General features: G+C 46.1%; 1 protein-coding gene across 1 annotated transcript; it reads left to right on the top strand.

The window, feature by feature from the left end:
- The first annotated feature begins 5,233 nt into the window (after positions 1 to 5,233).
- On the top strand, positions 5,234 to 18,170 carry TMEM45B (transmembrane protein 45B). Its single transcript, XM_081890013.1, has 6 exons — positions 5,234 to 5,338; positions 9,199 to 9,396; positions 11,548 to 11,760; positions 14,360 to 14,544; positions 15,489 to 15,634; positions 16,961 to 18,170. The coding sequence occupies exons 2-6, from the start codon at positions 9,213 to 9,215 to the stop codon at positions 17,100 to 17,102; spliced, it is 870 nt and encodes a 289-aa protein (XP_081746139.1). The 5' UTR covers positions 5,234 to 5,338; positions 9,199 to 9,212; the 3' UTR covers positions 17,103 to 18,170.
- The last annotated feature ends 446 nt before the right edge of the window (positions 18,171 to 18,616 follow it).

Here is an 18,616-nt window from a genome sequence, read left to right as displayed (position 1 = left end):
TTCCCACCGCCAACATTCAGAATGCTGTTCTGAATGTTGCGGTGGGGAGGAAAGCCCTTCTCCTCACCGCAAGCTCCGAGAACAGAGGAGAAGTGCAGCGCGCCTTCCCCTCTGTTCCCGGACCTGTCCTGAAGGCTTGCGGTGGGGAGAAAAGCCCTTCTCCGCACCGCCAGCCCGGCAAGCAGTTTCCATAGGAACGCATTAATTGATTTTCAATGCATTCCTATGGGAAACCATGCTTCGCAAGACAAAAAACTCGCAAGAAGAAAAAACTCGCGGAACAAATTATTTCGTCTTGCGAGGTACCACTGTACAGCAAAGGTGGGGTATGTTGACAACGTGGCTGAATGGGGGGAGGACCTTTTTTACTTTCCTTCTATGTGATTTACAAGAACCCCTCCTCATTAGAACCGTTGGTTGAACTGACCTAAGCAGGATGATTAAGGTCTGTGTGGAGATAAACTTTAACCAAAAGTATGCTTTATGGAGACCGAGAAGCAATAAGAGCTTTTGGGAATGGCACAGTAATTAATTCGGAGTCGCCATCTTGCCAAAGGATTTATAGCCGGGAAGTAGAACAGATTTGTTTTCAGACTGCATTCCTAGTGAATCTCCTCAGAGGTTTTGAGAAAGGAGGCAGATTGGTGAAGATTAATGACACTAAGACTGTTTTGATGTATGGAAGTGATGTTATATGGAAAACGTCTGGATGTGGCTACTGGATATTAAAAAAAATATCCACGCAGGATTACAAACTGTTCTAACCAGCTTGCGGAGACTATTAGAGGTCACAAAGAGAAAGGAAAAATATATGAAAATAACAACAAGAGATGTGGAAAAATAATAAGAAACGACTGGATAGTACTGTGAACATCATAAGGTTAGATTTGTGGACATTAAAACAGCAGTAAGAAGCAAGAAGTTGATTGGATCCCTTCGGAACTTGAAATATGGGTACCCCCAACAAAAATTTAAAATTCGGCTGTGTAATTTGGAATTTATGTAATTTGGTTTGATTTGATGTGATTGGTCGGTTAATAAAAAAATATTCTTAAAAAAAAAAAGAACAAGTGGCTGTTTATTGAGAAACAGGCTAACACACAACTACACAGGGAAATGGAAGGAACCTCAAAACCAAAGTGTGGGGTTTTAGTTCCAACCCATAATAACCCATGCCGCTTTAAACAGCCAGGGCTTCCACCAAAGAATCCTGGGAACTGTAGTTTGTTATGGGTGATGGGAAGCCCCTCCTTCCCTCTCAGAGATACAGTTCTCAGTGTTCCCTGGAAAGAGGGGTTGACAAACTACTCTGTAAATTGTAGCTCTATGCGGGGGAACAGGGATATCCTAACAACTCTGAACTAAACTTCCCAGTGTAGATTCTTTGGGGGAAGCCATGTCTGTGTAAAGTGGTAAAAAGAGACTGTTTTAAATATACCTTGCAGATGGGGACCTTGTTTTATTTAAACAACTTGCACTTTTGAGTCTCTGCATCCATTTTCCTGGTTAAAACAATTTTTCTTAAAAGGGAAACAGAATCTGATTCTTTCATGATCATAAGCCCAGATACGCTCTATGATTCCAATTAATAAGGGAGTGTGCGGGAATAAATGGCTGCATCACCATTGTTCGCACCCTGCTTCTGAGCTCACCAGAAGCAGCCACCAGGATGCAAAATAGGTCAGGGACAGAGAACCTGTGTCCTCCTCAGGTGCTGTTGGACTCCTATTAGTCCCAGCCAGCATGTCCAATGGTGAGTGATGATGGGGGTTTATTTATTTACTTACTTCATAACATTTAGACACAGTTTGATTGTTCATTTTTAAAAAAAGAGAACTCTCAAAGTGTTTCACAAAAGGATAAAATTAGAAAGAAACAAATTACAGTCAGACTTTAAAACATGCAGAAGTTAAAATGCAAAAATGGATTAAAATTACCTCAGCTTTCAAATAGTATTATTATTATTATTATTATTATTATTATTATTATTATTAATATTATTATTTACTTATAACCCGCCCATCTGGCCGGGTCTTCCCAGCCACACCAGGCGGCTCCCAACAGAATATTAAAAACCCGAAAACCCGATAAAACATCAAACATTAAAAACTTCCCTAAACAGGGCTGCCTACCCAAAGCATCTGGGTAGGCTTGTCTAAACAAGAACGCTTTTAGCTAGTGCCAAAAAGAGTACCATGAAGGCAGCTGCCTTATATCAAGAGGCAGGGAGTTCCAAAGCGTAGGTGCCGACACACTGAATGACAAAGTTCTTACAAATGTGGAAAGAGGATTATGTGGCACCTGCAGCTGTGGCCATTCCACGGATCCAAGTGGTCGAGTGGGCACAGGTGGGATGAGGAGATCTCATAGGTTAAACTAGTTCCCAAGTTGCTAAAGGCTTTTTATATTAACGGTAATAACCTTGATCTTGGCCCGGTAGCAAATTGGCACAAACAGCGCAGACCACTGAGCTCTAGTGTCAGCAATTGCACTGCAGCATTCTGCACCAACTGCAGCTCAAGTGGGAGGGAAGCCCCCCACAGAGCACACTGCAGCAATCCAGTCTTGAGGTAACCAACGTATGAACTGCTGCGGCAAGGTTTTCGTGGTCCAGGAATGGCTGAAGCTGTAGAATCAGCTGCAGTTGATAAAAGGCACTTCTAGCAACTGAGACTCCAGCCACAGAGATGTACCAAGAAGCCCCCGCAAACTGCGAACCTGCTTCTTCAGGGGGCGTGAAACCCCATCCAGGGTAGGCAACTGACCCATTTCTTGGACGTGGGAGCTACAGACCCACAGCGCCTCCATCTTAGCAGTATTCAAGCTCAGTGTCCTATACTGGCTTGGATGAAGAGGAGGGGTGGGAGGCATCAGGTGGAGAAACCCCCCAAGTAGAAGAAGGCTCAGAGCCAAGGGATTGGTGGTGGGACGACTATGAGTGTTCAGAGGGAGAAGAGGGAGCAGAGTGGGAGGAGAAAGAGGTGTCAGTGTTGGGATGCATCCGACAGGGGCAATTGGCAGGCCCCCCAGCTGGCTCCAGCCCACCGGCTGGCAGCCGGGCGAACTCTGGTTCTCGGAACAGCATCAAAAACTGCTACTCAAGCCTCAGAGACCTTTAGAGACTGAGCACACAAGCCAGCAGAGATAAGAACTCTTTGCAACGGAAGTAGCGGACAGAGGCATATGTAAGCATATTTACAAGTGTTTATTCAGCATCAGGACAAAAGAAAAACATGTCTGCTTCCCTTCGTGTCCAAGCAAAACAGCAGCATAGGCAAAAGCTATATACAATGGACATTTCCAGCAGACTGTGCTGGAAGTAAACAGACGTGACATACAACAACTCCACATGCCTGTTGAATGGTGGAATGGAATGGAACTATAGCCTAACAGTCAGGACAGGGGTGCTGACTTACCCACACACACCCCACTGTGTCAGAAGCTGGAGAAGCAACAGGGTTTAGTGAGCAGGAAGAGGCTGTGGAAGAGAGCAGTCCAGAATTGGAGGCAGAAGCGGGAGCTGGAGAAAAGAGGCGGCAAGAGGCAGAGATGAGTCAGGCCGATGAAGAAGCCAAGGGGTCTCCCCCTCTTGCGGCGACCAGCTCCCCTCCCCCTAGTCTCCCAGGAACAAGAGAGGTATGAAGAGGGCGGAGCAAAGGAAGGCAAGGTGACACAGCCTTAGGCTGTTAGGGAACGAACCAGGGGAGGAACCTTAGACAGTGGTGGGAAGGTAAAGGGACCCCTGACCATTAGGTGCAGTCTTGGCCAACTCTGGGGTTGCGGCACTCATCTCGCTTTATTGGCCAAGGGAGCTGGCGTACAGCTTCCGGGTCCTGTGGCCAGCATGACTAAGCCACTTCTGGCGAACCAGAGCAGCGCACGGAAACGCCATTTACCTTCCCACTACCTATTTATCTACTTTCACTTTTGACGTGCTTTTGAACTGCTAGGTTGGCAGGAGCAGGGACCGAGCAACGGGAGCTCACCCCGTCGTGGGGATTTGAACCACCGACCTTCTGATCGGCAAGCCCTAGGCTCAGTGGTTTAACCCACAGCGCCACCCGCGTCCCGGTGGGAAGGTGGAGACCTTCAATTCTCACAACTACCTCGTTGGGACAAGACCTACTGGGAAGAGTTGCTGTGATCACTAGGCCTGAGCTGTTTGAGTTTCTTTGAATAAAGAGTTAACTCTGGCTCCTGACACTTAGCAGGTTTTTCCTCCTCCTCCTAACCTTCCTACCGAACTCTTACCTTCCTACTGGTTCCTCCACTTCAAAGCAAGATGTTTTGCAAGACGGGATAATATGATTCAGAACCAGCCCTGCCCACGCACAGGTCCCCTGCCTCCCTCTGGATTATCGTGCAGATTAATAATGGTCATTGCCATCAAACAACAGAACCCCTCAATCTGCTGCTTGACAAAACTTTAATTAAATGCACACGCGCTCACACAACTACCTCTACCGCATCCTTCTCTGCAGGAGGAAAATGCCATTAGCGATGCAGGATCGCTGCCAAAAAAGCAGAAGAATGTTACAACCGGAAGCAGAGATTTCCCCGTGGTTTGGATACCAGGCAGTCGTTTGAATCAGAGCAATTAATTGGGCTCTTGGGTTTATTATCTGCATCATCTGATGGCACTGAAGCGAATGCAGGCAGCCATTTGCCAAGTGGGGACAGGAACTTCCAGCAATGGGGGTTGCTAATTGAGATTGAGGGACTCCATCACAACCACTACTGTGGGGTGGCTAGGGAGGGAATCCCTGTTCTTATTGGTAACTACCAGGAGAGGATAGTGAATACAGTGTGATGATTATTATTATTATTGCTGCTGCTCTTCCTGTTATTCCACTATTCTGAAAAATCACTCACAGAACACATTCCCATCTGGGAGAAGGAAAACAGCAGCTTGATGCAGCTCAGAGAGGGATGGAAATTGCAGGAGGAAGGGCAGGTGAGAACCTTATTGGAGCCATGCCTGTTTTCCAGGACTTGGGTGCTGCTATGACTTGTTGCATAGTGTGTAAAATGTTAGAGGAAGTCATCTAAACAACAACAAAAAGGCTGGGGTGACTGTGTGCCTGGAATGTGCCTGTAGCCTCCTGGGAAGTTGACCACTTGGCTTCCAGAAGGCATATCCAATTACAAATGTGTGCCGACTGGTTTAAATGATGTATAGGGTGGAGAGCTCAGCAGGGCAGCCTCCTCCCTGCCCTGCTCCTCCCCTTGCCTGCTGTGATTTACTCCTACACAGACCTGCTTGCCACAGTTCACACTTGAGAGCCTGAATGTGGCAGGATCTGCCGGGGTCTAAGCAAAAGAAGCACCCGCCACACCAGTAAGTACCACACTGTGCCCTCCTGAAAGGGACGTTTTTGATTATGTATATACAACCTTACGGAGCAAGTCTTTCTGAAACCGAATCCAGTAAAGAAAAGTAGGGGAATGTGTAGGGAGGACTGAGGTGATGGGTTTTTTTCCTAGAAAAAGAAGTTCTGGAACTCACCATGAACACCTCCCTTGTTCTCTTATACAGTGGTACCTTGGGTTAAGAACTTAATTTGTTCCAGAGGTCCGTTCTTAACCTGAAACTGTTCTTAACCTGAGTTACCATTTTAGCTAATGGGGCCTCCCACTGCCACCACACCGCCAGTGTGTGCTTTCTGTTCTCATCCTGAGGTAAAGTTCTTAACCTGGGGTACTATTTCTGGGTTAGCAGAGTCTGTAACCTGAAGCGTCTGTAACTGGAGGTACCACTTTAATGGCAATGGCACCCACCTGAGTAGTGTCGGAACTGTGTTCCAGCAAATTCCAGCTGAAAAAAGGGGTGCCTGTGGGAGACCCAGGTTCAAAACCACCAGCAGTTTTATGCACAAGCTCAGGAAGCTTTAGCTTGGAGCCTCTAAATACAAAATGAATGACTAAATTTAAAGTTTTGCATAACTCAGTAAAGGAAAAAGAAAACAACCTTCAAGGGTTGCTCCAAACAGAGCGTCCTGCAGTAGTCCAGTTGGAACATAATGTTACAGAGGCTAAATCAGACATTATTATTCTGATGTGGAAGAAATAGTTACCTTATTATTTCTATTTTCATTGTCCATTCCTTTAGAAAAAAATGTTTTTTGGTGCTGCTATGGGGGATCTTTAGCTTGGCATAGCTTGGGACCTCAGTGTGTCTTAATCCAGCCCTGTTCAAACCCTACTCAGCCGTGATGCCCACTAGACCAGTCTATCTCCCTCTCCTTCTCTAGGAGGGAGACCGCTGCATGCCATCTTAAGCACCTTGGAGGAAACTAGTGGGACCTGCAATAGAACGTTGCAGCATGGAATGATAGAAGTTTATAAAATTATGCATGATTTGGAGAAAATTATGCTTGATTTGGAGAAAGTGGCTAGAGAAGCTTTTCTCCCTCTCTCAAACACTGTTTCGTTGTTGTTGTTGGTGTTGTTTTTCTCCCTCTCTCAAACACTGTTTTGTTGTTGTTGTTAGACCCACCCACTTTAAAATGTCATAGATTAACAACCAAACACCTAGTTGAAAAGGAATGTTTTCCTGGCACCAAAAGATATGCAATGAAGGTGCTTGGGCAAGCCTCCCTGGGGAAAGCATTCCACAAACTTCATGCTCATCAACTTGAATAGGTCTACTCTGATTAGGACCATCATTGGCTGGGCTTTTGACTCTGCAGCTCACTGGTGATAAAGACTGAAGACGTTAAATGGGTTTTTCAAAGCTCTGGCAAAGCTACATGCAGCCTGGCTCTGGTACAGGTCTGTCAAATTAATTGCCATGTTGGAAAGGAAGTTTGCTGTCCTCCTTGCACAACAGGGTTATTTTCTTCCTGTTGGGAAATGTAGACTCCCTATGCACTTCAAAACCATGGCAATTTTCCTTCAGCACTGCCTTCATACTTTGCCAAATTTTGTTGATGCTATGTGTTAGAGAGCTTTCATGTGTATAAATTGGCTTAGCGTTTTGGGTGCATGAAACCAGAGGAAGTGACATTTCAGGGCAGGCAAGCAAATTTATGCAGGGAAGGAACAAGGTTCTTTCAGAAAGGGTTAAAGCCTCCCCACTCCCTTGAGTGGGGCTAAGCAGATGGAAAACATGCAGACCTTGCTGTGGAAGTACTTATCCACCTGGCAGGCAGGCAGGCAGATATATACAGTTAGGCTTAAATTGCAGAGAGAAGCAGAGTGAAAGATGGTGTTGCAATTATGCTTATAATAACTGCAGTTCAAACAAAAAATGAAATAAAAGCTCAAAGCATAAAATTCAGGGTACGAAATTGCAGCTTTCCAGAGACAAATGGTCTCTGGAAAAACACCAATGTGCTTTATGTTTGCCTCTGCATCTATATTGTTTTGAGTTTGTGGGTGCAAGACCTCTCTAATCCCTGGATCCAGTAAATGTGGGAATTTAAGATGGGTGCCAGACTTGGATTCAACAGGTGTTAAAAGCTAATCAAGCTAGGCTAGCTTCTAGGTGAGGTGAAAGGAGGCCAAAGGAAGGGGCTTTGTGGGAGACGCAAATCTCTCAGCTCGCAGACAGTGAGAATGAATGAAGGCAGTGTTGAGAGTTAGGAGTTATGTGGCTGAGAAGCAAGGTAGCAAGCGGAAAAGCCAGAGAGGTAGAGAAATGGTGGATCTCTGCTTGAAAAGCTGTGGCTATGGGAGAAACGAGACCTTTTTGGGGTGTTGATATTGCAAATCCGTCCACTGTAAGCTTGGCTTGTACATATGTGTAAATAAACCATATATGCTAAAGACACTACAGTCTCCCCTGTGCCTCATTCCCAAAATAAAACATGAGCATTGGGGAAGCACATGGAGCTCCTGGAGACTTGTACCGCTCAGAGATTGGGGTGTTGTGCAAATAAGTGTGTGTGTTTATTATAAGGACAATACAAAAAGAAAACCAGGACCGTATTTCTTTTCTAGCATCTCATTATACATAAGAGGGGTGTGCAACAGCATGTAAACAATGAAAAGCGAAAAACCATTAAAAATGGGACAAAATAATCATTAGAATGCCTGGCTAATCAAGATGCTTTTAAAGAGCAGCATAGGCCTATCAGCATTTTTAAAAGTTTCCCCAAAGTGCCTGAAAATCCAAAGGGATGATATCTAGTATGTAACATTCTTCAGAGTTCCAAATTTCATGCACTGGTTTTGGTAACCGACAGCTTCCGTTCTCCCGACATTTCCCTGTTAATTTCTGCATAATATTTGAACCGTCACATGACATAAGAGCCACTTCCATAAATATAGCAGAATATAGCACAAATAAAGCGCCTGTTTCTGTGTTATTTGCAGACAGACTTTTTCCCCTGGAAACAAATCTTCTTCTTTGGCAATCACTCGTAGCTGAGTAAGATTGTCTTCCATAAACACGGTTTTAACAATGAGTCTGTAAGTGCCTTCCTCTTAGCACGTTTCTCCCTTGCATCCTGAGTTCAAGCGTCTTCAAAGCCCATGGCACCTTTGGTAAAGGCACTCAAGTCAAGCTATATTCCACTACAGTGGTACCTCGGGTTAAGTACTTGATTCGTTCCTGAGGTCCATACTTAACCTGAAACTGTTCTTAACCTGAAGCACCACTTTAGCTAATGGGGCCTCCTGCTGCTGCCGTGCCGCTGGAGCACAATTTCTGTTCTCATCCTGAAGCAAAGTTCTTAACATGAAGCACTATTTCTGGGTTAGCGGAGTCTGTAACCTGAAGCGTATGTAACCCGAGGTACCACTGTATATTTACATAAGTGGCTTTTACAGTGTGTGGAAGCTCAAATATAATATTGGAATTGACAGTTAGGGAAATGGAATAAACGGTCGTATGAATGCAGCCGACGTCAGCATTGTGACCTCAGTGATTCACTGAGTCAGATTTGAGCCAGCCACAGCACTCTTGACGCAGTTCGTTTCCCCCCCTTCTGGGTCTCTGCATTCACTGTTGTCCAGAAATAAGGACATAGAACCATAGAACTGTAGACTTGAAAGGGAGGACAAGGGTTATCTAATCCAAACCCCTGCAATGCAGGAATCTTTTGCCCAACATGGGAATTGAACCCACAACCCTGAGATTAAGAATCTCATCCTCAACTGACTGTGCTGTTTCATTGGGCAGAGGAACGGTTTCACAACCACATAGCACATGCAGTCACTGACATTCTCTGTGGGTTTCCTCTTCTTGTTTTGAAGGGTCAAGCGCAACGATGCCGAGCTTTATTGGCAGTGCTCTTCGCGGGAACTTCTTCCTGATGCTCGGCCTGTGGTGGTCCATCAAATACCCCATAAAGTACATTCTTCTAAAGCTGGATTCAGGCAACCCACACCGCCACTGGATCCAATCTATGGATATTATCGAAGGAACAGTGAAAGCTTTCTTTGCTCTAGGAGGTAATATACTCCAACGTCATCAACCTTCTGCAAGAGAGATGGTGTACCATTATGAAGCATCTTTTTTACATCTATGTCTCGACACTGGCAGATGAACGTGGAGGCAGGGGGAAGCAACATGCACCAGCCCTGCCCCCGCCTGTGCACCACTCCGGGTGCCAGAGCATGTTGCTCCGCACTGTGTCTGGGGGAAATTTACAGTCCTACCAGTGTGGTGTAGTGGTTAAGAGCGGTAGTGTAATCTGGTGAACCAGGTTCGCGTCTCCGCTCCTCCACATGCAGCTGCTGGGTGAACTTGGGCCAGTCACACTTCTTTGAAGTCTCTCAGCCCCACTCACCTCACAGAGTGTTTGTTGTGGGGGAGGAAGGGAAAGGACAATGTTAGCCGCTTTGAGACTCCTTTGGGTAGTGATAAAGAGGGATATCAAATCCAAACTACTACTACTACTACTACTCTTCTTCTTCTTCTTCTTCTTCTTCTTCTTCTTCTTCTTCTTCTTCTTCTTCTTCTTCTTCTTCTTCTTCTTCTTCTTCTTCTTCCATAGAAACGACTGGAAATAAGTTTGAAAACAGTACAAAATGAACCCTTAAGGGCAGAGACCTTTTCATCTTCCTGGAAAGGCTAGTTGCAACAAAAAATGACTTCAGTTGTTTTCGGAGAGTGCAGATATGCACTTTCAATGGGAATGCTGTCCTACAAAGCAGGGGCAGCCACACTGAAAGCCCTGCTCTGAGTTCCTGGGGAGCAAAGCTTCTGATACTTTTGGGACTTTGTGGAGTTGGAAGGGATCCCAAGGGTCATCTAGTCTGACCCCCTGCAGTGCAGGAATCACAGCTAAAGAGTCTCTGACAAATGGCCACCCAACCTCTAAACAAAGCCTCCAATGAAGGAGAAACTCTCCTGCAGAATGCAGCAACCTAATGGGTATATAAGGTCTCTCAAGGAACCTGGTCCTGAGCTGCACAGGGCCTTATATGTTGACACCAAAACCTTGGGTTTGGGCCAGTGGCAGAATGGCAGGCAGTGCAAATACTCCAAACACGGTGCTATGTGCTGGTGGCAATTTGCTTCCAAAGCAACCTGGCCGCTACCTTCTGCGCCAGCTTTCTGACTGCAAGCCAGAGAGCAGAGCCTTAGAGGCTGATCTTAATGCTGGCGACTTTTCGGACAACCTGGTCCCACACCGTTTAGGGCATCAGGGGGCAAGAGCAGCACTTTTAATGGAGCCCAGAACTGAAATGGCAGCCAATATAACTGGCACAGAGTAAGTGTAGTGGGATCTTCTGCCCATTTTTGCAGACTAGCCACAAGTGTCCTGCTGGGCGCATTCTGTACCAGCTGCCGTTTCCAAATCTCTAAGGGCAGCCCCATACGGTAGTCTGGATTTAACAGAAGCATGTGTCATTTGGTCGGCTTTCTCTAGGCAGGGCCACAAATCTCAAATCAGCCTGAGCTGGAGTTGCCAAAGGGCCATCTAGTCCAGCATCCTGTTCTCACAGTGGCCAACCAGATGCCTGTAGGAATGCGGGATGTGAGCACAACAGCACCCTCCCCACCTGCAATTCTCAGCGGTGGATATTCAGAGACAGATTGCCTCCCATGGCGGAGACAGAGCATAGACATTGTGGCTAGTCTTCTAGGTCTGAGAAAGTCCACTGAGTTGAATAACTGCCTCACATCAAATAGCTGGGAAAACAGAGTTGCTGAGTTTGTGCGTATGTAAAAAAATGCTGTTGAAATAGCAAGTTTTAGTGTGGAATCAGCAAACATGCGGCTCATCCTTAGCCTGTGTGTAACTCAGGCATCCCCAAACTTAGCCCTCCAGATGTTTTGGGACTACAGTTCCCATCATCCCTGACCACCGGTCCTGTTAGCTAGGGATGATGGGAGTTGTAGTCCCAAAACATCTGGAGGCCCGAGTTTGGGAGTGCCTGTCATAACTTGTAAAGAACCCCAGTGAGACACATTATTACTTGCTAACCCAGTAAGAGTTAAAGGTCAGGAGGCTTCCTTAATACTTGCACTTACTGAGCTCTTTCTGCTGTGTGCTCTGGTCTTCCTTTCCACCCTATCATGTACATCTGCCTTCAAATTTTGCCCAGTCCTTCACTCTGCTAAGGAAGCAAAATGACTTGTGTCCTGCCTTACAGGAATATTGGCTGAGCAGCTGGTCCCGGGAGGACCCCACCTTTCTCTCTACGACAGTGAGACCCAAGACTGGGTCCAGCTGATGAGCTGGCAGCACATGACCATGTACCTCTTCTATGGCTTTTCTGGAGTGGCGGATGTCCTCGTCCACACGTCGCTCAAGTTGCCGGTAGGGCTGGATCGCCTCCTGTTGGCTCTTGCTTTGTTTGCAGAAGGTGAGCAATGAACAGAGGCTAACGGTCCGAAGCAGTTGATGGACAAGTCAAAAGGGTCGTGATGGGAAATGGCAGCTGCCCCCAACTAAAGACCCTGTTCAGGGATTGTTCTCCAAGCTTTGGAGCCTTGGGGCAGGGTAAACACAAGACATTCTGCTAGCTAGGAGGCATTGATTGCCAACAACCTAGATGGCTTTAAAATTCAGGCGGGGGAAGGCTATGAATGGCTATTAGCCAGGATGGCTGTGTTCTGCCTTGGTGGTCAAAGGCAATAATGCTTTAAAATACCAGTTTCGGGAAGCCAGAGTGCTCTTCTGAAATAAAAAGTTCTGACTAGGCATCTGAAACCCAGTAAAGATGGTGTGTGCCTAACGTCTTGTGGCAGGGAGTTCCATGGAGTTGGGCCCACGAAACTGAAGGCACGGCTCATGGTTGCTATGAGCTGTGGTTCTGCAAACCACAGTTTCCCCAACGCCTGCTGATACCTCTTCTCCTGCAGGAGGTTGATGCCATTTGGACTACGTAAGAAATGGCACTCCCACCCTGAGCACCAGAGCACAAAAGCCTGGGGCTAGGACCATTGTGATTTATTGTCGAGTAACTGTCTTTTGTACACATAATTAGGGACATTGGGGGAAAGCCTTTATTCCTCCGTCTTTTTAGCATGCGCTCAAGTGTGGAGCGGTAATTCTAATGTTCGCTGGCCATTATAAGCACAGAATCATGGGGCGTTAAGTACTTGAGGCTTAGCTAGACTGTATTATGTGATCTTGAATATACATGCAGATCACCTAATCGCAGCAAATAGGCAACTGGAGAATTGGCGAGTAGTTTATTTACATAAAATGGCCACTAGGGGGCAATTACGGTTTATGGAAGAGGCTAGTTTATTTTCCATTATAGTTTCCTACCCCAGCTTTAAAAAAAAAATTTTTTTTTAATGTACCCTGATGTATTAATTTAGCAATAACCAGACACACAAAGCTGCCTTATACTGAGTCACACTGTTGTGTTTATCTAGATCAGTACTGTCTGCTCTTAGCAGCACCTTTCCAACACTTTTCAGGGGGTATTTCTCCCCACTTCCCCCGCAATCAGCCCAGCTGCTCTACATCCTTTTATAATTTAAGGGTCCAAGAACCAGACAAAGTCTCTTCTGCGTGCAAAGTTGGTGATCCCTCATTGCATAGGATCCCACCTTCAGTGACTGCTTTTTTCCAAAGGCTGTCGAAACAAAAAGCCTCCTTTGTTGCAGATGAACTCCACCTTAATCAGCTGCTATCAAATGAAAATGTTAGCAGGGTGGCAAGAAACAATCCTGCTTTTAAGGGACGGAATCTCTTCAGCTCGCAATGTGATGTGAACCTACCTCTTTCGTACTTCCTGAATCCGTATGTGAACCACAACACAGCTATTATTCGTCTTTCACACTTCTCTGAAGCACCAGAACCCTCTCCCTTGTGATTTCCAGCAACTGCTTCTGACCGTGGAGACCAAGCACAGCCGCCATGAAGAAGAGCCACTGATAGTCCTCACCTCCATTAACTTGTGCAAGCCTATTTGAAAGCCAAGTTGGTGGACATCACTGCCTACCAAGGAAATGAGTTGCATGCTTTAACTATGCTCTGTGTGAGGAGATTGCTTTCTTTTATCTGCCCCGAATCTTCTTCCAGCATTCAGCTTCGCTAGACATGCCCTAGTCGTACTGTTAAAGGTAAAGGGACCCCTGACCATTGGGTCCAGTCGTGGCCGACTCTGGGGTTGCGGCGCTCATCTCGCTTTATTGGCCGAGGGAGCTGGTGTACAGCTTCTGGGTCATGTGGCCAGCATGGCTAAGCCGCTTCTGGCGGACCAGAGCAGTGCACAGAAATGCCATTTACCTTCCTGCCAGAGCGGTACCTATTTATCTACTTGCACTTTGACGTGCTTGCGAACTGCTAGGTTGGCAGGAGCAGGGACCGAGCAACGGGAGCTCACCCCGTCACGGGGATTCGAACCGCCGACTTTCTGATCGGCAAGCCCTAGGCTCTGTGGTTTAACCCACAGCGCCACCCACGTCCCTCTTAGTCGTACTGTTAGGAGGGAAAAAAGGGTTTCTTTGTCCACCTTTCTCCACGCCATGAACAATTTTACAAATTTTCCATCATGTTGCCTCTTCCTTGCCTTTTCTCTAAACTAAAAAGCCCCCAGTCGCTTTGAGAATTATGCAAAGCAACAAGTAAAGTGACCGCCCTACTACAGCTGTTGATTCACAAATGCCCACATTCTGCAGCCAAGATCAACTCAAAGCTCAAAGAGCTACAGTGCAGTGAACAATGCTCATTGAGTAAAAACACCACCTCCATTTAGATTGCAGCAACCCCAGAATATATGGAATGAGGAGCTTGGGAGGCATGATCAAAATATATTCCACTGCCAGCCAGGAACAAAATGGGCCAAAGCTTGAAATGGCCTTTGACTGCCCACACATAGACAGCAGAGGGAAACACCTGCTTAACATGCAGGCAGGCTTCCCAACGCATATTGATTTAAGAATCCTTGAAGGTCCAATTTTGCTAATGCTCTTGAGTAATCGTCCCCTGTGGTTTGGATTTGGCAGGCTTCCTGTTCCATTTCCATGACTACAAGGACGCCGCGTTGACGGAACATCTCTATAATCTCATGAGCATCGCTGTGTTTGGAGCTGCCCTCTGTGCCTCGCTGGAGGTCTTCCAACGAGATCACACCCTCCTGGAGCTCTTCAGAGCCAGCCTCTTCATCCTCCAAGGATCCTGGTTCTGGCAGGTTAGTAGCAGGGGGAGTGCCTGGGGGGGGGGAATGCCTGTGCTTCAGATTTAATGTCCAGGTCTGTGAAATGTTTAAATCAATACCCCCCCCAACATGTGCTGGAGTGCAAGTGTGTGCCATGAGAAAAGTGTTGCCATGAGAAATGCACTGGAATAATAAAAGGTGGCTGTGAGCCAGTGGCACCATCAGGGCAGGACCTTAGGGCAGAAGTCCAGGGACCCACGCAGCAAAATGACCAGGAGGGGCCTCAGTTGCAGCAAGGCAGGCTTATCACATTGTGAAGTCAGTGAAGTGGTACACATTGCCATCTAAAAAGAGCAGGGAGGAGACCATCCTTTTAAAGCCCTATGGGAGAACTTTAAATTAAGAGTCATGGACTCTTCCCCAAAGCATTCTAGAAGCTGTGTTAAGAGTGCTGGGAGTTGTCTCCATTTCTGTCCCAATCCTACATTTCCCAGAGTTTGCTGTGTAGAGGGATTGACTGTTAAACCACTCTGGGAAATGTGGCTCTGAGAAAGGAATAAAGGACTTCTAACAACTCCCAACACTCTTAAATTACATCTCCTTTTTTAAAAAAAAAATGGAGGGGAAGTCTTGACTGTTATAGTAGTATCATCACAGAGCTTTAGAGGTTTGCTGTGAATGCAACCTAAGATTAGCTAACAGCACCACTTCTGTGAACCAAAGTTCCTTTTGAGTTTAAGGGTTCATTTGCAAAATGGAGAAAAATTATTGGGCACCACACACACACACCCAATTTAACTGGCTGCAACAAAACACTTCATTTGAATGTCAGTAGAGATGGGGAAGAAGAGGGGATTATGAGGGTACCAGGGAAGGCCTCTGTTGGGCACCTGTACGCCAGCGGGTGCTATCCTGGCAACTCCTATATTATACTCCTGTAGCTCTGGATGATATGACATCTCTCTTGCAACCCTCAGATTGGCTTTGTTCTGTATCCACCATGGGGAGGTCCAGGCTGGAAACAAGAGGAGCATGGAAACAAGAACTTCCTGACCATGTGCTTCTTTTGGCACTATGCCGTTGGCCTTCTTGTGATGGCAGCCAATGGTTTCCTCAGTCAGCGGTGAGTGTTGGTCATCAGGTAGGCAGTGGGTCAACCCAAAATGATCCACTGGAATGCTTCATGCAGGAGCAGGTAGCCATGGTTGGCTAGTGGTAGTCCAAGCATGGACATTACTTATGTCTTGGCCGTGTTCAATCTTTTCTACTTAGGGCAGGGATGAGCAATCTGTGGGCCCTCCAGGTGTTTCTCAAATATATTAGTGGCCAATCATCCCTGACCATTAGTCATGCTGGCAGGGGCTGGCAGGAGTTGGGAGTCCCCAACAACATCTAGAGAGTACATATCCTCTAGCCTCAAATAGCAGTGTAAAAAGTTGTGGGAAGAGGAGAGAAGCAAGTAACTTCTCTCCTTTTGTCATTCCTGAAACATACTCCCTCCCCACTTCAGGCCTGTGATAGCCAATAGTAAGGTCAAAAAGGTAAAGTCCAGTCAAAGGTGACTATGGGGTTGTGGCACTCGCCTTGCTTTCAGGCCAAAGGAGCCGGAGTTTGTCCCCAGACAGCTTTCCAGTTCATATGGCCAGCATGACTAAATCACTTCTGGCGCAATGGGACACCATGACGGAAACCAGAGCGCATGGAAATGTTGTTTACCTTCCCCCCGCAGCAGTATCTATTTATCTACTTGCACTGGTGTGCTTTCGAACTGCTAGGTTGGCAGGAGCTGGGACAGAGCAATGGGAGCTCACTCCGTCGTGGGGATTCAAGTTGCCGACCTTCCGATCGGCAAGCCCAAGAGGCTGAGTGGTTTAGACCACAGCATCACCCACGTAACTGATCTCATACCAATACTGATGCGTCATGCACATCAAGCCAGTGCATTGCTCCACATTGACAACGTATGTGGCACATTGTTCCTGTAGCAGTTTGAAAAGGAGTAACATCCATTCTTTGACACAGTGTGTGGCTCAAAAATACGCTCCCCGCCTGCCAAAAATCCTTCCTTCTTATCCACCCTTCTTCACACTCTTTGAGAAGCTCACGTCAATATAAAACAGTTCAATATTTTTTAAAAAGCTGTTGTGAAAACTTAACGGAATAACTGCCAAGAACAAATAAAAAAATGGATCAGGTGGTCGGCAGAGAAATGCAGACAAAGGAACCCCGTGGAGTAACAGCAGCCAGACGTCAAGCAGTGCTCAACAGCTGGCGTCATGATTGCACAGTGTGCCAGCCTGTGTGGCTTGACCATTGCTTTGCAACCTCCATGGGAACAGGGCGTGAGGTCAACAATTATGCTGCTGTCAATTCCTTAGCAATTGCTGAACTGGGTTTTGTTTCTCCCCGTTGCGTATATCAATATATTTGGGGGTTTGCATTTCTGCAGCTGCAGTAACGGACGTGGAGTAAACTATGGAAACGTCGAAGTGGAACTGGATGTGGAGCTGGACTTGGCATGTTGTCTATGGAGGAAAAACCGAACCCCGGACCCTGTCCTCCTACCAGAGAACATCTCAGATGAAAAATGAAGGGCCTCATTTTCCACTATTCTTCCAAGATTTTTTAAGAAACTATTTCTAGTTCCCATCTGACATAAAGGTTGCTCTTTATATTAAAAACAAACATAGTAGTCAACAGCAAAGGGGGAGCTGTACCCTCTTATACAAGTGTTCAAAGCCTTCAGCTGCAAGCACACTCACCTCAGCAACTTCCCAAAAAATTATATCCAAGGACCAAAGTGTGCACTGGAAAATGTCCTGCTAATGAACTTTGTGGCTTTTTAAAAAAAAATACATCAAATCTGGTGACCTTTTGAGGACTTTGTGTTTACACTGCATGGGACATGCAATTTGTAATTAGATTTAGTTGTAAGCAATGGGTTGGATGTCAAGCTGCCCAGTTAAATGAGTGGCAAAACCCTTTAGGCATGATCATTATAAAAACCACTCTGGAGTCCATTAGAGCTACAGCCACATCTGTAATGCGAGTTGGCCAGATCGTGGTTCTGACTGGTACATTTGATATTGTATTGAAATTTCTGCATGCAGTTTAATTCATCTATATGCATATGTGTACATGTGTATTGCCGATAAAGAGTGGTTTTCTGCAGAGACTTTTCAAGGGAGTAATCTACATGATGCCTATTGAACATTGATGCCTCATTCACCTTCCACACATGTATTGGAAACATAACAACAGTGTGATATATACAGCTCCCTGGAACATCAACATAACCAAGTATCTTCTAGGCCGCATCGGCACTATCCATTTAAAGCAGTATCATGATATTTTAAACTGTTGTGGCTTCCCCCAAAGGATACTGGAAGTTTAAGGGTGCAGAGCTATAATTTTCAGAGTGGTTTTGTTGCAGGAATTTATATATAGGTTGGGGGGTGGTTGCCCCTCCAGTAGATATCATGCACATGCAGCCCACTACAAAAATCAGCACAATCACTTTTGTGATTTGCCCCCACAAAACACTTCATCACAGTTTCTTCCTATCTATTCAAAGGGCCTCTGCTGCACAATACCAAATGTAACAATTCACTGATAAATTTATCTATGTACTGGCTCCCTGGGAAAAGGTCAGAAATTCATATGACATGTGAGCTCAGCCACTCAGCAGCCCCTCTGCCTGAGTGATAATCCCTGGCATCCTGATACCTGAGTGCCAGACAAGGTAGCCATTCCAGAAATAACAAACCCAGATGAAGACAAAAGGGTGTGATTAACTTGGCTGGGGAACAGGGAAATGTAAATGTCTCTTTCGTTTCACTTGATAGATGTTTGGTGGAGGGCAAGGGGAGCATTGGGTCAGGGTCCAGGATGCTCAGATTACTGCCACCAGACCTCCCCTCTCATGATGTAACGATGATGTATTAGTGATGTACTTTAGGGGGGTGTAACATGGGGATTAGCAGCTAATAAAAGTTTGGGTTCTCTTTTGTACGTGGCTTCCATCTTGTTTCACCTTGTGGCAGGTGGGAGTCCTGTCACAACAGTCTTCAATAAAGACCAACCCTACTGGCTGCTGTTTTGCTCT

Source organism: Podarcis melisellensis, assembly GCF_964234715.1.
Source record: "Podarcis melisellensis genome assembly, chromosome: 15".
NCBI classification, from domain to species: Eukaryota; Metazoa; Chordata; class Lepidosauria; order Squamata; family Lacertidae; genus Podarcis; species Podarcis melisellensis.
Note: the sequence above shows the minus strand (reverse complement) of the source record. Positions and strands in the feature narration are given on the sequence as shown.

Excerpts from the sequence above, each read along its gene's own strand:
- TMEM45B (XM_081890013.1), top strand. The coding sequence starts at position 9,213 with ATGCCGAGCTTTATTGGCAGTGCTCTTCGCGGGAACTTCTTCCTGATG. Across the intron at positions 9,397-11,547 it reads AGCTTTCTTTGCTCTAGGAG|GAATATTGGCTGAGCAGCTG; the intron begins GTAATATACTCC and ends CCTGCCTTACAG. Across the intron at positions 15,635-16,960 it reads AATGGTTTCCTCAGTCAGCG|CTGCAGTAACGGACGTGGAG; the intron begins GTGAGTGTTGGT and ends GCATTTCTGCAG.